Source organism: Akebia trifoliata, chromosome 7, assembly GCF_017979445.1.
Source record: "Akebia trifoliata isolate Shusen 1 chromosome 7, ASM1797944v1, whole genome shotgun sequence".
Taxonomy (NCBI): Eukaryota; Viridiplantae; Streptophyta; class Magnoliopsida; order Ranunculales; family Lardizabalaceae; genus Akebia; species Akebia trifoliata.
The window spans coordinates 33,299,781-33,314,493 of NC_141381.1; the positions used below are offsets into that span (position 1 = coordinate 33,299,781).

The 14,713-nt window shown below is 34.4% G+C and overlaps 1 protein-coding gene across 5 annotated transcripts; it reads left to right on the forward strand.

Annotated features, from left to right (window-relative positions):
* The first annotated feature begins 5,262 nt into the window (after positions 1 to 5,262).
* Positions 5,263 to 10,433, forward strand: LOC147399256 (uncharacterized). 5 transcript variants are annotated; one of them, XM_086448742.1, is made up of 6 exons: positions 5,263 to 6,273; positions 6,382 to 6,450; positions 7,751 to 7,855; positions 8,162 to 9,174; positions 9,510 to 9,976; positions 10,076 to 10,433. In XM_086448742.1, exons 3-6 carry the CDS (start codon positions 7,846 to 7,848, stop codon positions 10,182 to 10,184), a joined length of 1,599 nt encoding a protein of 532 aa, XP_086304868.1. In that variant the 5' UTR covers positions 5,263 to 6,273; positions 6,382 to 6,450; positions 7,751 to 7,845; the 3' UTR covers positions 10,185 to 10,433. The 5 variants fall into 5 exon arrangements, with proteins under 5 accessions (XP_086304868.1, XP_086304869.1, XP_086304870.1 ...); XM_086448743.1 differs by having other exon boundaries at positions 5,263 to 6,185; XM_086448744.1 differs by having other exon boundaries at positions 5,263 to 6,067.
* Positions 10,434 to 14,713: the final 4,280 nt, after the last annotated feature.

Genomic DNA, 14,713 nt, shown 5'->3' on the forward strand with positions numbered 1-14,713 from the left:
TGACACAATAATAATAATAATAATAAAACCCTGAAGGGTTAGCTCAATGGCAGTTTTGGACAGATAAATGGTTAATGCCCAAAGGTCGTGAGTTGGATACCTAATATAAGTATTAATTCCTTAGGGGCCACCCTCACTTTCCTGGTATGTGTAATGTGCCGACGTTGCATGTGCCCTAGGACTAGTCCTTAGACAAGACCATAGTCCGTTGTCTGGAGGAATACCTGATTATAAAATAAATAAATAAATAATAATAATAACAGCCTCACAAGAAGTGGAGTTCGTGAGTTTGAATCCCGTTTAAGGGCCACCGCACGTGGTTTGGCCTAAGAGGGTTCGATAGTTGGATTCAAAAACTAATAATATAATTTAACACATGAATTGAATTTAGACGGTTTAAGAAAATGATGGGAAGACATGACAATGTCATGATGATAGCCATATTGTTAATAATGTCAAGATCATATGATTAACATATTTTTTGGGCCAAAGAGATCATGAAAAGTGCTACTTCTGTTTGAATTCAATAAGAAAAAAAAAATTATTATAAAATATACTCAATAACAGTCACCTACCTCATGATCGTCATCAAGAAAAACACATATTTTCAAAATTCATATGTTGGGTAGGCTAATCAAATCTCTTATGAAATATTTATTTATTTATTTTTAAATTATTGAATATAATTTCATATTATATGATCATCTTGATGTTCTTTTGTTTTATGGTAATCATGTCAATCATGTGCAGAGTTATCGAATGATTGAACTATGATCCGATCAGGTTTAATTAGGAATCTAATCAGTTTAGAGGCAGACCCAGTTCGGATTCTATTACAAGATCAATCCTAGTTAGGCAAATAATACATACAAAATAATATGACATATATACTTTCACACATATTTTCAGATCAGAAAATGGTTGATCCATAATCGATCTGATACGAAACTGGATTGGGTTCTATTTGGTCCCCCACCCATTGATTTTCGATACTAAGTTATTGGGTCGGATCGGGTCAGATTTTGATTCTAATTCAATCCATTGACAGCCATATCGTGGGGGAGACATTGTCACTGTTTTAAAAATATTATTAATTGCACGTTAGTCTTGCACTAAATGTATTTTGAGTACCTTTGTGATTTACAACTAAGAATGCAAATCAACTCTCATATAAAATTTGGAGGAAACTTGCTTACAAAGCCACGTATGTGATTATCTAGTCAGAGTCCTTCATCAGCTTAAATTGACTAGACCCACGAAACAAAATAAGAATTTGAAAGAAATTTTAGATGGTAATTGAATTTAACAGAATTACTTCAGTTTTCAACTTGTAAGTTCAGATGTAGCTTTTGCTTTTAAGTATAAAACAGTTTTTTTTTTCAAAATCCCATAACCTCTAATTATAAGTTTGTTTGAAATAATAAATATTTATAGAACCAAAAACTCCCATTAAAAGTAAGTTTGTCGATTGAAAATAGTAATTAAGAACAGTGTTTTACTTTGACAATGAAGCCATCTCCAAGGTTAGAGTTACTAATCTCCAAGGTTATTAGTTTCTTGAGAAAATGCTTGTCACTGTGGATGACTTATCATTTCTCAAGCTCCCATAAATAATATTGTTGGAAATCCTCACCGAGATTTTTTTTTTTTTTTTTTTGTGAAATTGATATTTGATATTATTAATCAAATTTAAATCATTTTATAATACTTTTATCCTTAGATTTTAGAAACTTACTGATTTTGGGACGTATAATGATATATAGAACAGTAATATAATTACTCTAGTTACTTAGTTATATATTTTTAATAATTATTTCTCATTTTTATATGTAAAATAGTCTTGTTATTGACAGAATTATGAAAAAGCAGACATGAGATAATAAATCCAATGTCTCACTAAGATTTCAAATAGTTATCCCAAATTGAAATTAATTATGATTTTTTTTAGTGGGGCGATAACTTTGAAAAGACACATTGCCCATCTTTTATTTCATTTTGAGATAAATACAATCGAGGAGAGTTAATTTAAATTCCTCAGGCAAAATAAGTGCAATGCCTCCTTTTTACCTTTAACAAGAACTTGTTTCAATTGCATTTAATAAGCGATTCTAACAACTGCTTCAAATACAAGTATCGAGAATTATCGCTTGTCGAACCTCATCAATATCCATAGACTTATTAACTAATATATGATATATCAAAGAGTTGTTTTTGGAGTGACCTCAAGATTGTATCTCATCCTGATGTGAAAGTATGTAGGAACCATAGAGGCTTTTTCAAAAAGTATCTATTGTTTCTACACACTTTCATGACAGGATGTGCGATATGAGGTACAATCTTGAGGTCACTTTAGCTTTATTCTATATCAAATAAAAAAACAATTGTGATAATCTGACTACTCCACGTGGCACATTCAATCAACTCTCCTAATTGATAACTTTGGGAATCATAGATTTGTATGCCTCGAGATACAATATTGCACTTCCCCATAAAAAAATGTGTATCACGTGCAATCCCACATATCCCGAATTTGAGAACTAAGCTAACGAGTTAGAACTTCACCAAACATATCTGGTTGACAAAAGGGTGTCAGAGTAAAATTAATTTTTTGTTTTTTTTAGTGATTTTAATCTGTTCATGTGGGTCTATTAAATAGAAGGTTAAGAATTAAGAAGATTCTGACTTATATCCATCTTCCTTCATTTTGACTTTGTAAAATGGTTAAAAGTTTGCCTTAAAATTTTAATAACCAGAAGAATTAAACTACAAGATTATAATAATGTTGTTGGTTTTATTATGTATATAATAGACATCATCTTAAACTGTACATTAATGCTTCTACTTTTGTATTTTTCTAATTGACATTCATTACTTCACTTATTTGGCTCTTCTTTGATACATAATAATTGCAGAGAGATTCTATTATTACACCTACTATTACTAACAACACCCCAATTCATAGGAAATAACACACATCTTGGGGTGCTATTAGTAAAAGTTGGTTTGGCAATCGAAGCTCTGTAATTTTAACTTTCCTACATAAAGAAGTAGGATACATTTGACATTCATAGTTCCGAATGGAGTAATCCTAGTACCCAAGGGTGGAGCCAGGATTTTTGTTTAGGGGGGCAAACTATAAAGTTGAAGCTAGAGTTTGAAGATGAGTGATTTTACAGAGAAAATTCAAGGATTTTTTATTAGAGGTTGAAGAAAATGGCATTTAGGTAATTTTTTTTATTGGTCTATGAGAGAAGACCTAAGTCAAGGGGTTATGTCATCAGTTTATAAACATATATTGGGATCTCGAATATTTATCAAAATATCTACGAGCCTCTGTCACCTTGGTATTCTCTAATAGACTAATGCATACTAACCTTAACACCCTTGTTTTTAATCTAAAATAGAAAATCCTTAGATTTCTTTTTTCAAAATCAGTCATCTTCAACATCTTGGGTTAAAATTTTTACCCTAGTCTTAAATCATAGGACTAATCTTACTTTAACCTATAAACCTAAAGAAGAAGATATGATTTTTGAAGTAGAAGATAAGATTTTTAAAAGAAAGTTCTAAAACTTTCTACAAAGAGATTAAGGCGGGTTTGAAAATGATGAATTGAGATAAGGTTAAATGGATTAAAAGTAATTTTTTATAGACGTTGACAAAGTTTGAAGATGATTGATTTTAAGATGAAAAATAGAGGATTTTTAATTACAAGTTAAAGAGAGACTATTTAGGTTTTTTTTTTTTTTTTTTAAGTTTAGAATATAAGAACAAGGGGTATCTCAAATATTCACTCGAATGTGGAGTGGCGTCCAAATAAAGCCAAAATATATTGTTTGGCGAGGGGGATGTCATTAGTTGGAAACATAGCGGTATATCAGATATCCACGAAAAATTGAGGGGGTCGTATCATCTGATAAAAAGGAAAAGGGTGTCTCAAATATTCATTGAAATTTGAGGGTGCTAACAAGGTCAAATTGGATATGTCATCCATTGGAAAACACAGGTGTTATCTTAAATATTAAATAAATAGAGAGGGTTCTAAGAAGAGCCGTAATTTTCTTACTCAAATTTTTTTTTCACTCGGTCAATGTGGCTAAGGCACAAAACCATAGATCTTTTTCTCCAGAATACACAAGGAAACAAGGAAAATGATATGTGATTCTGTTATCTTGCCATATCGACCAAGTGAAAATTTTCGAGTCAGAAAATCAATAGTTTTCTAAGAAACCCAAAAAATGATGAGTGCAAGACTCACGGGGGGCCAAGGTGGGGGAGTGTTCAAAATATATTACAAATATCTATAGGCCCGTTCAATTATTTTTAAATTCTTGTGGGAGCAAGCGCCCCCACTCTAAATCCGCCCCTACTTTGAGACCTTGCATTGATCTAGACCATTTGATATTTGCGGCAAGCCAATGGTCTCAAAATTGGATCTTATTACATTTATGTCTGGTTGTTGGTTCTACGTACTATTAGCTATGATTCTAGTACTCACATATGTGATCCAACTACTAGTACTATTGGCATTGAATAATTGGATATTTATTCCTATCCCGAGTTTTAAAATTATGAAGATAGTGTAAGTTGGTTTGCAATAAAAATTGCATCCTTAAACAATTTCACAATCCCGACCACAAAATCCAATGAAGTTTTTTGGAAAACAAATGACGATGATGGTGATAATGATAGAAACCCATACCTCATACCAAACAACATTTACTCCTAAGTAATAAATAGCGAAATCATATTAACGAACCATGGATGTACACCACCCTATCTTTGTGGACCACCAAACCTACTAAATATATACAAATCCAGCCCAAATAAAAGTCGAAATGACAAAATACAACTCAACGGGCGAATTTTCATAGGTAACCAAACACTGAAGTTATAATTAACTCTCACTTTCAACTGTCGAAATTCAATGTCCAAGTCTCGAGAGTACAACACCACAAATCCAAACAAGCCTTAATGAATTTAAATTAAAACTTGGTGTAACAACATAAATTCTTCATAAAATTAGGGTGTAAAAGGAGATGAAATCAGAAGTTGGTGCCAATCATCAAAATTCGAAAACAATAATTTTTCTACTATCATAATGAAAATTTTATAGAGCTGGGATCAGATTATGGAGGGAATCAAATTGGTGTTTTATAATAAAAACTAGAGGGGGTGCAAAATGGTTTTTTCTCATTAAAATTAGGAGTGATAAGGATCAAATATGAAGGTGGGGGGGCCCACCAAAAATTCAAAAACATTAACTGCTCAACCATTTTATCGTCCCCACTTTCATAGAGGGTTCTCCACAACACAACTGAACTTCTTTTCAATTTCCATGTCCGATAAACCGACAACCTTTTCCCGGGACTTTTTTGCGTCAGATTACCGGCCAATAAATCTGACTTCTCGACAACAAAGTACGGAGCCTTTCGTACGAATCACACTTTAATTTCGTTACAGAATCGGAAATCGAGGCAAGAAGTCAGATTCGTTTCAGTGTCGTCAGATTTGTCGATTGGTTTTCAAACGCGAACAAAAAGGTTGTCAGCTAAAGAGACTGTTACGAGATTGATGTTAAGCTTCGAAAATGATTTTTAATTGGAATTGTTGAGTACTTCGGGATCCAATTCTCATTCTCGAAGTTCGATTTTATCTTTTTTTTTTTTTTTTGGATTAGAGGATCAAATTGTGGTTAATTTCTTCATGAGAAGGTAACTACGAATCTCTTGATTTCTTCATGAAAACGTAACACCGGATCTAGATTCGATTTCTCTGAAAGTTTCGGATAATTTGTTGCATAGAACATCTACTTGAAGAAATATTATTTCAATCTTCGAAGGAAATTTGGCCGCGAAAAATGAATTTCTGAGAAGATGAGATCTGAATCTGTGGTAATAGAGGAGACGAGAATAGAAAGTTTTGCAGGTCAGTAGTAGATGTGGTAATGGCAGGCTGGCAAGAGAGAGAGAGAGAACGTTCTGTGTTTTTTATTTATCTACTTCACTCTCTTGACGATATTTAATGCTCAAACAAAAGTGCCGTTTTATTAGGAGCCTTTTCTTTAGTAAGTAAGGAGCCGTTCCTGTAATAATAAATACTGCCAATTTGACTTTAAATTTCTGCATATGGTTCGATTAATGCTCTCTCTCTCTCTCTCTCTCTCGGAGAAACTTCAAACTTAGGTTGGCTTCATTTTTTTTTTTTTTACTTTAATTGTGAGTTGTGTTTAATTTTATCGGTCTGAATCGACTCTATGTTTGATCTGGGAAGGTTGGTTTCTCTCTCTCTCTCTCTCTCTCTCTCTCTCTCTCTCTCTTTTAAGATGCTTATTGTTCTTCTTCTCTTAATTCCCTTCTTTCTCTCTCTGTTTTATTCCAGGAAAAAAGGCAAAATGGGTTTTGAAGCGATAAAGGCGAAAGAGATTGTATTTTATAGAACTACTAAAGGGTACGATTTTGTTATTCTGTTTGTCGTCCATGTTTTAATTCATTATTTTTGTTCTTTTTTTATTTGTGGGATAGAACAAGTTGTTGCAGTGAGATTCTGATCAATCACCTTCGTTTATTTTGGAATTTTGTTGGACTGATTTATGAGTTCGGTGGAGGACCATTTTGGGGGTTTTCTCCATGTGTGGACAGAAACCCTACTTTTGATGAATTAGATCTAACCAGATGTAGTGAGGAAAGAAGGGGAATCCTTTTGGTTTTTTAATTAAAAAGTTATGTTATTGTTTGGAAAATTGTTGAAGGTGCTTATGGAACCTATGGGGAAAATTATACTTTTCCACTGCTTGTTTGTTTGTTTTAATTTTAATTTTTACTTGGGTCTGCTTAGTCAAAAACACATAATTTGATTACTTCTAGGGTCTGTTTGATTGACGATATTGCATAAAAAAGTAATTTAAAAACATATATATTTTTTCAAATCCGGAAATGGGATTTCAAACAAGACCCTTTAATCTCTCAAGTCATAAGTTTATTAATTACTTCTTACTTGATCTGAAAAGAGAAATAGTGACTATTATGACTCAAATATTGTAAAATTAATGCCTTGTGAGTTTGATCGCTGCTCACCCACTAATAGGGGAAAAATTGTCTTTTTATTTTGCCATATCTATCCTTGTCGTAGATTCCCTCTTCTCCAATCCATTACATTGGTTCTCAACCACCATATTTGGAAAAAAAAGATTGATGATACTGATTTTCTTATTCTGATGCATGCATCACTCTTCTGGAATTTAGTATGGTCCCTTTTTCTGTTTCTTAATGCTTTCTTGGTTGTGTTTGAGTACCACTTTTACTTTTTTTCTTTGACTTTTGTAGTAACAACTTTGTAAGAATCATTTTATTTTGGTGTTTACTCCTTAACTTAATTACATTTGTTGGGTTTGCAAAGAGAGGAAGTCATCAAAACCCCTTCTTGTTCATGGGCTTCCACCTTATAGTTGAATTGATGTAGTTTCTTATGGTGTTATTTTGATGCAGTTTATTTCCTGGAAATAATGCCGGTTTTGTCATTTCTTTTTGGTTTAGGGTTCATTCCTCCATTAATCATGCACTAACTTCATTCATACTCTTTTTTTTTTTTTTTGATTGTTTTTAACTGAACTGGAACTTTCTAGAATTACTCTGTTTCTTTGTTCCTTGAACTTGATATATTAGGGAGTCATTTAATTCATGGAATTTGCATGTCATGTCATTTTGAATTGGTTATTGACATGACTTTTCTTTTTTTTCTTTTCGGACAGGTGGAGGACTGAGTTGCTGAATCTACTAGAGTAGTTATGCTTGCTCAAAAGCTATACTTTTAGAATCCTTGTTTATTTTTCGACTGATATAAACCATGAAGCTGGGTAATCTTTTATGTTCTTGCCTTTTTTTTGAATATTTTTGCAATAATTTAGCTTTAGTACTGTATCTTAAGTTCTCTTCCATTTAATAATATGCAGTTGATTTCTTTTCTTCAAGCTATTAAAGTAATAATCATCCCTACTCCTTTTCTCTATTCTGTGAACTTCTTTCTTACTTGTGTGTTAACAGTTATAAAAGGATCTATCATTATGTATTTGTTGCATTACTGGACGGGCTAGTATAAATGAAGTCAAATATTTTTATACAGGATTTTACACCTATTCTGAAAATCTTGCATGTTCTTGCAGATGGTGAAATCATGTATGGTCACTCGACTCTAGCCCATGGGCCTGATTCCCAACATTTTGAGTATAGTGACAATGCTGTGGAGAAAGGAGAATTTAAGGCAGAGAATGAGATTATGAGGGAAGACAAAATGGGAATCATGTTTAATCCAAAAATGAACAAGTGGGAGATGTACACGGATCCGTTACAAACTGAGGAGCAAAATGGAGATGGAATCAAGAATATACCAGGACGACATGATTTTTTGGACAGGGAAGATACAATAAATGGCAAAGAAAACAAGGCTGTTGACGTTCCTACCAGTGACCTCAAATTGTCTGAGGAAGAAACTGAATTTTATACTGACAAAAGTGTGATGAAATATGAGCTGCCAGAGCTAATTGTTTGCTACAAAGAGGAAGATTATCATGTTGTCAAAGACATTTGCATTGATGATGGACTGCCTTCCCTGGGTAAGACTTTGGAGGAAAATGGTGATCTGTCGAATGAGGGATTCTTAAGCTTCCTGGACTCAGATTTGGATTTCATAAATAGTGACTTGACAAAGGAGGAGGGGAATGCAGCAGCACCTTATTCAGATGTGACGAACCCTTTTCTTGACTGTTATAGTGAGACAGCAGTTGCTTACCAATGTGATTCTGAGAATTTGATTGAGAACGGTGAAGGCGATGTTGATGTGATGAACCCTTTTCTTGAGTGCCATAGTGAGACTGATGTTGCTAACCAATGTGATTCTGAGAATGTGATTCAGAACGGTGAAGGCGATGTTGATGTGATGAACCCTTTTCTTGAGTGTCATAGTGAGACTAATGTTGCTAACCAATATGATTCTAAGAATTTGATTGAAAATGGTGAAGGCCACGTCGATGATACAGATGAGGGAGGTGTAAATGTGGTCTCTAAAGAGGATGCCATGCCTGAAAATTTCCGAGTCATCCAAGGGTCAGACATGGATAACTCCCACCTGGTGCTATCCAATCTTGATGGGAATGAAGACCAACAACAATCTGATCAGGTACTTAGTTGATCAACAATCTGCCTAATAAAACCACTGCAATAGTTGCATCAGATGGAAATTCCAACTCATGCGACTTTGAGAACCAAGAGACACTCTTCAGGTTGGATGGTCTTGACTCTGGATCAAGTGTCCCATCCTCCATTTCTAGGATCTGACCAAAACCGTTATCCGTCATTGATGCTTCTCCACACTATATTTCCTCTGAATTCTCCTAACTTAGAAGTGTTTGTTGCTGACCCCAATTTTTTGGGTTAAGGCTTCGATGATGATTAGTGAGTTAACGGATGTCTCTTGCATACTAGATGTGATTGATTTGATGTGTGTGATCGCAGGATACAAGTAGGGAGGCAATCTCAGGAAACTATGTACTGCTTTCTGCAGCTGAGGAATCCAACATATGCAACGAAGCCAATGAGGTCCCCTCCAATAGTAAGGTGGAGAGTGGAAGCATCACTTACAATTTCGATTTCGACTCTGCTCTACGTGCAACAAGTGGCAAAGAGGAAGATGCACAAAACACAAACTTTCAACAATCTTTTCAGCAAAACAACACAGACATTAAACAACCTTCTCAGACTCTAAACATGCCAAATATCGAAGAAGGGACGGTGGACAGTCGAACAACATCAAGTCGAAGCTTTTTCATTCAACATGGTCACGGAGTCGGAGAATCGAGTTTCTCTACTGTGGGTCCTCTATCAGGTCAAATAGCTTACTCAGGGCCCATATCATATTCTGGTAGTGTCTCTCTTCGGTCGGATAGCAGCACAACCAGCGCACGCTCCTTTGCTTTCCCAATGTAATATCACTATCTATCTATTTAGTTGTCTTTCTCCCTCTTTTTTATTTCTTGAGATCGGATAACTAAAAAACTTGGATTGGCCTTGGGCATCTTCAGATTACATTCAGAGTGGAATAGCAGCCCAGTAAGAATGGCAAAAGCCGAAAGGAGACATCTTCCGAAGCATCGGGGATGGAGGCTATCACTTCTCTGCTGTAGATTCTGAATTCTCCTTCTTAATCCAGATTAGTTAAGTTAAACTTATGCATTATCAAAATATTATATTTTATTGTGTGTGTGTGTGTGTGTTTTTATATTAATGTTTCCATCTCCCTAGCTCTGGCTTGGTGTGTATTGTGCAGTAGGTCGAAAGATTCGTCTTGCTTTGAGTTATCATTTTAGGCACGAAGATGAGATGTAAACAATTTATTATAGTTACCATAATCTATACCTCAAATTAGTTTTTTTTTCTTAATTATATCTAAATATTTCACTGTAATGTCATTGGCTAAAAATTCTTAGTCTTGCTATGATAATTGATTAAACCGAAAATAACATTTGCTTATCAATCTACTAATATCTTACTTTTGATTATTAATTAAGGAGAATATTGTGGATCTGTTCTCTTTCTTATAATAATAAACACTCATACAAGCCTTCTGTAGTTCTCTTAGCTGAATAGAAAATGGCGGAACAGCAAAGAGACTTACAGCATCTCAATTCATATATATTGGAGAATTGGTGATTATGGATGGCTCTATATGAAAGTGTATTTATTGGGTTGCAATGTGGTATTTACGTTGAAGTGCCATTAGGCCTATCTCATCAAACTTAAAAGCGTTTCTGAACCGAGGGGGGGGAATCGTCACTGAACAGAATTTTACTCGTAGAAATCCGGGATCCACCAATCGCATGAACCGACGTGTAATTTACAATTAGTTACAAAACCATACTTTCACACACTAAGGATTGTCTGAGCACTGTGAACCAAAAACCACTCTGTGAAAAAGGGTCGTCTACCAAACAATAATACACTTAAAACCTTATATCATCCAAGAACTGGAGGTACCAATCTTTTCACTTTCACCACCATTCAGCCAATGCTTAGTAGATGGAAGAAGAACATAAACACTCACAAAATCCGAGTGTTGGCTAATTGGAAGGTTTGTGATGTGAGATGATGAAAAGAGAAATTAACTATCAATCCTTGGTGGAGAGGAGGATTATGACCTCTGTTGCCGAGGCAGGACTGGGCCAATTTTTTAAGATTAAAAAATTGGGCCCGAATGCAACCCACGAAATATCAGGCCGGGTCGGGCCTAAGAAATAAAACCTTAGTCCGATTCACCTACATTTGGGGCATTTGTGAGCCAGGTCAAGCCAAACCTATTTTTTACTATCTTTTATTGTATCGAAAGCATACAAAATAATATTAAATTGATCAAAATAATATTTGATTGTTAGATTTAACAAAATTAATTGCATTCTACAAAATAATATTTTCAGGTCACCATTATTAATTTATAAGAAAATTATTATGTAACGTATTTAGATATAATATAATGGGTCAGACCACCCAACGGACCTACATTCAAAAACCAAATCCGACCCTATAATAAAACGGTCTTAGCATGATCAGGCCTCACAACTAAATGGACTAAATTAATAAGCCCAAACCCGATCCATAACAACGTTAAGTGTGCGTGTTTCCACAACTATAAACTAAGGGTGCCACTTGATCCGTTTCAAATCGAGAATCGAACAAAACCGATAACTTTGGGCTGATTTGGTTTAGTTTCAAATAAGTTGCAGTTTGATTTCGGATTACAAAAATGGAGAACCGATCAATTTGATTCGATTCGCAAATCAAACTTATACAAAACCGAATCAAATCGAGAATCAAACCCTTATGCATATATATATAGTGAGGAGATCATCCTCACCAAAAATCAGTTCATTCCAAAACTTTTAACCCCATTACAAATTATTTACAAAAAATGGACGGTCCACGATTTTTCAACTTGTAAACATGGGGTTAGAATTTTTGGAATGGGCTGATTTATTTTTCAACTTGTAAACATGGGGTTAGAATTTTTGGAATGGGCTGATTTTTGGTGAGGATGATCATCTAACCGTAGAGATCATCCTCACAAAAAATCAGCCCATTCCAAAACTTCTAACCCATGTAAGAAAAAACATGTTGGGCAAATGGTTGGACGCTGAACATTTCCATATATATATATATGAGTAGCGTTCAATGGCTAACTTTTTGGCAAAACATTTTTTAAAACATGAGTTAGAAGTTTTGGAATGGGCTGATTTTTGGTGAGGATGATCACTACAGTGAGGAGATCATCCTCACCAAAAATCAGCCCATTCCAAAACTTCTAACCCATGTTTTGCCAAAACGTTAGCCATTGAACAGGACATATATATATATGGGTCAGGTTCAAACGACAACCATTTCAACACACATATAGACAACGTGTTTTGTCTTATATGGGCAAAAATGTTTGGAATGGGCTGATTATTTGTGAGGATGATCTCTGTGATGAGGAGATCATCCTTGCAAAAAATCAGCTCATTATGAAACTTCTAGACTGTCCAATTTTTGTTGAAAAATTGTAGACCGTCCAATTTTTGTAAATCAATTTTGATGGGGTTACAAGTTTTGGAATGGGATGATTTTTTTCCAGGATGATCCCCTCATCACAGAGATCATCCTCACAAAAAATCAGCCCATTCCAAACATTTTTGCCCATATAAGACAAACACGTTATCTATATGTGTGTCGCAATGTGTGTTGCAGGAACCCGACCCTATATATATATATATATATATATATATATATATATATATGGGGAAATGTTCAACAACAAACATTTTGGCAAAACATTTTTCAAAACATGGGTTAGAGATTTTGGAATGGGTTGATTTTTGGTGAGGATGATCTCTACGACGAGGAGATCATTATCACAAAAAATCAGCTCATTCCAAAATTCTAACCCCATCAAAAATGGTTTACAAAAAATGGACGGTCCACAATTTTTCAACTTATAAACATGGGGCTAGAAGTTTTGGAATGGGCTGATTTTTGGTGAGGATGATCTCCTCACCGTAGAGATCATCCTCACCAAAAATCAACCCATTCCAAAACCTCTAACCCATGTTTTAAAAGATGTGTTTGCCAAAATGTTAGTTGCTGAACGGGACCTATATATATATATATATATATATATATATATATATATATATAGGGTCCCGTTCGGCACCCTAAGCTTTACCACACACTTTAACAACGTGTTTTGTCTTACATGGGTTAGAAGTTTTGGAATGGACTGATTTTTGGTGAGGATGATCTCTATGGTGAGGAGATCATCCTCACCAAAAATCAGCTCATTCCAAAACTTCTAACCCCATCAAAAATTGTTTACAAAAAATGGACGGTCCACGATTTTTCAACTTGTAAACATGGGGCTAAACATTTTGGAATGGGCTGATTTTTGGGGATGATGATCTTCTAATCATAGAGACCATCCTCACCAAAAATCAGCCCATTCCAAAACTTCTAACCCATGTAGGACAAAAAACGTTTGTTAAAGTGTGTGGTAAAGCTTAGGGTGCTGAACATTTCCCATATATATATATATATATATGTCAGGTTCAAGGGACATATGAGAAATATGTAAAAACAATGTAACATTAATAAATTTTCAAAATATGGGTTAGAAGTTTCAGATCGAGCTGTTTTTTGTAAGGATGATCTCTATGATGGGAAGATCATCCGAAAAAAAAAAAATCAGTCAAATCTGAAACTTCTAACCCCATTAAAAGTGATTTAGAATGTAGATCGTCGATTTTTTATCAATTTTTATTTATAATTTGTAAATCACTTTTGATGGATTTAGAAGTTTCTGATTGAGCTGATTTTTTGTAAGGATGATCTTCTCATCATAGTGACCATCCTCATAAAAAATCAGCTCAATCCAAAACCTCTAACTCATATTTTGAAAAACCATTGTTTTTTCATATACTTTTACGTATGACCCTTGAACCACCCCAATATATATAAACTTCTATGGATACATTTGTAATTTATTCTATAAATTTTTTATATTTATTTTTTATTAAAAAATATTATTTATAATTTATAAAATATTAATAATTAAAATTTAATCGAATCAAATCGACTTTAATTCGATTTGAGTTGATTTGATTTCAATGAACTTTGATTCAATTCTTGAATAATAAACGACAAGTGCGGAGGAGTTTTCCTCCTCTTCCTCTTTGTCGTGACTCTCCTTGGCGTCGTCGTACAGTCAAACGTCAGTGGGCAAGGAAAATACCGACCTAGTTCAACAGTGGGACACGTGTCATTTCCATTAAACAAAACCACTGGCAGAGCGACAGTGCACGTGGGCATTTGCAAATGACACAACTCAGGTTAGGTCATGTGGTCCCCATCTTCTGTACCGTATTCTCAATTCTCGACAGTCGACAGTGGACAGTGGACAAAGAGAACGACCTCTCACTTCGCCAATCTTTTTCTTCACACTTCATACGGACGGACCACTTTCTTTATTTATTTAAGACGATGTGTCACATTTCTTACACTTAAATATCTCGAGAGAGAGAGAGAGAACAAACAAACAGACAATTTAAATAAAAATCTGCCTCTTTGTCCTCTCTCATCCTCTCTCTTTCTGTATATTTGAAACTTAGATACATTAATTAAATTAAAAAACTACAAATAAC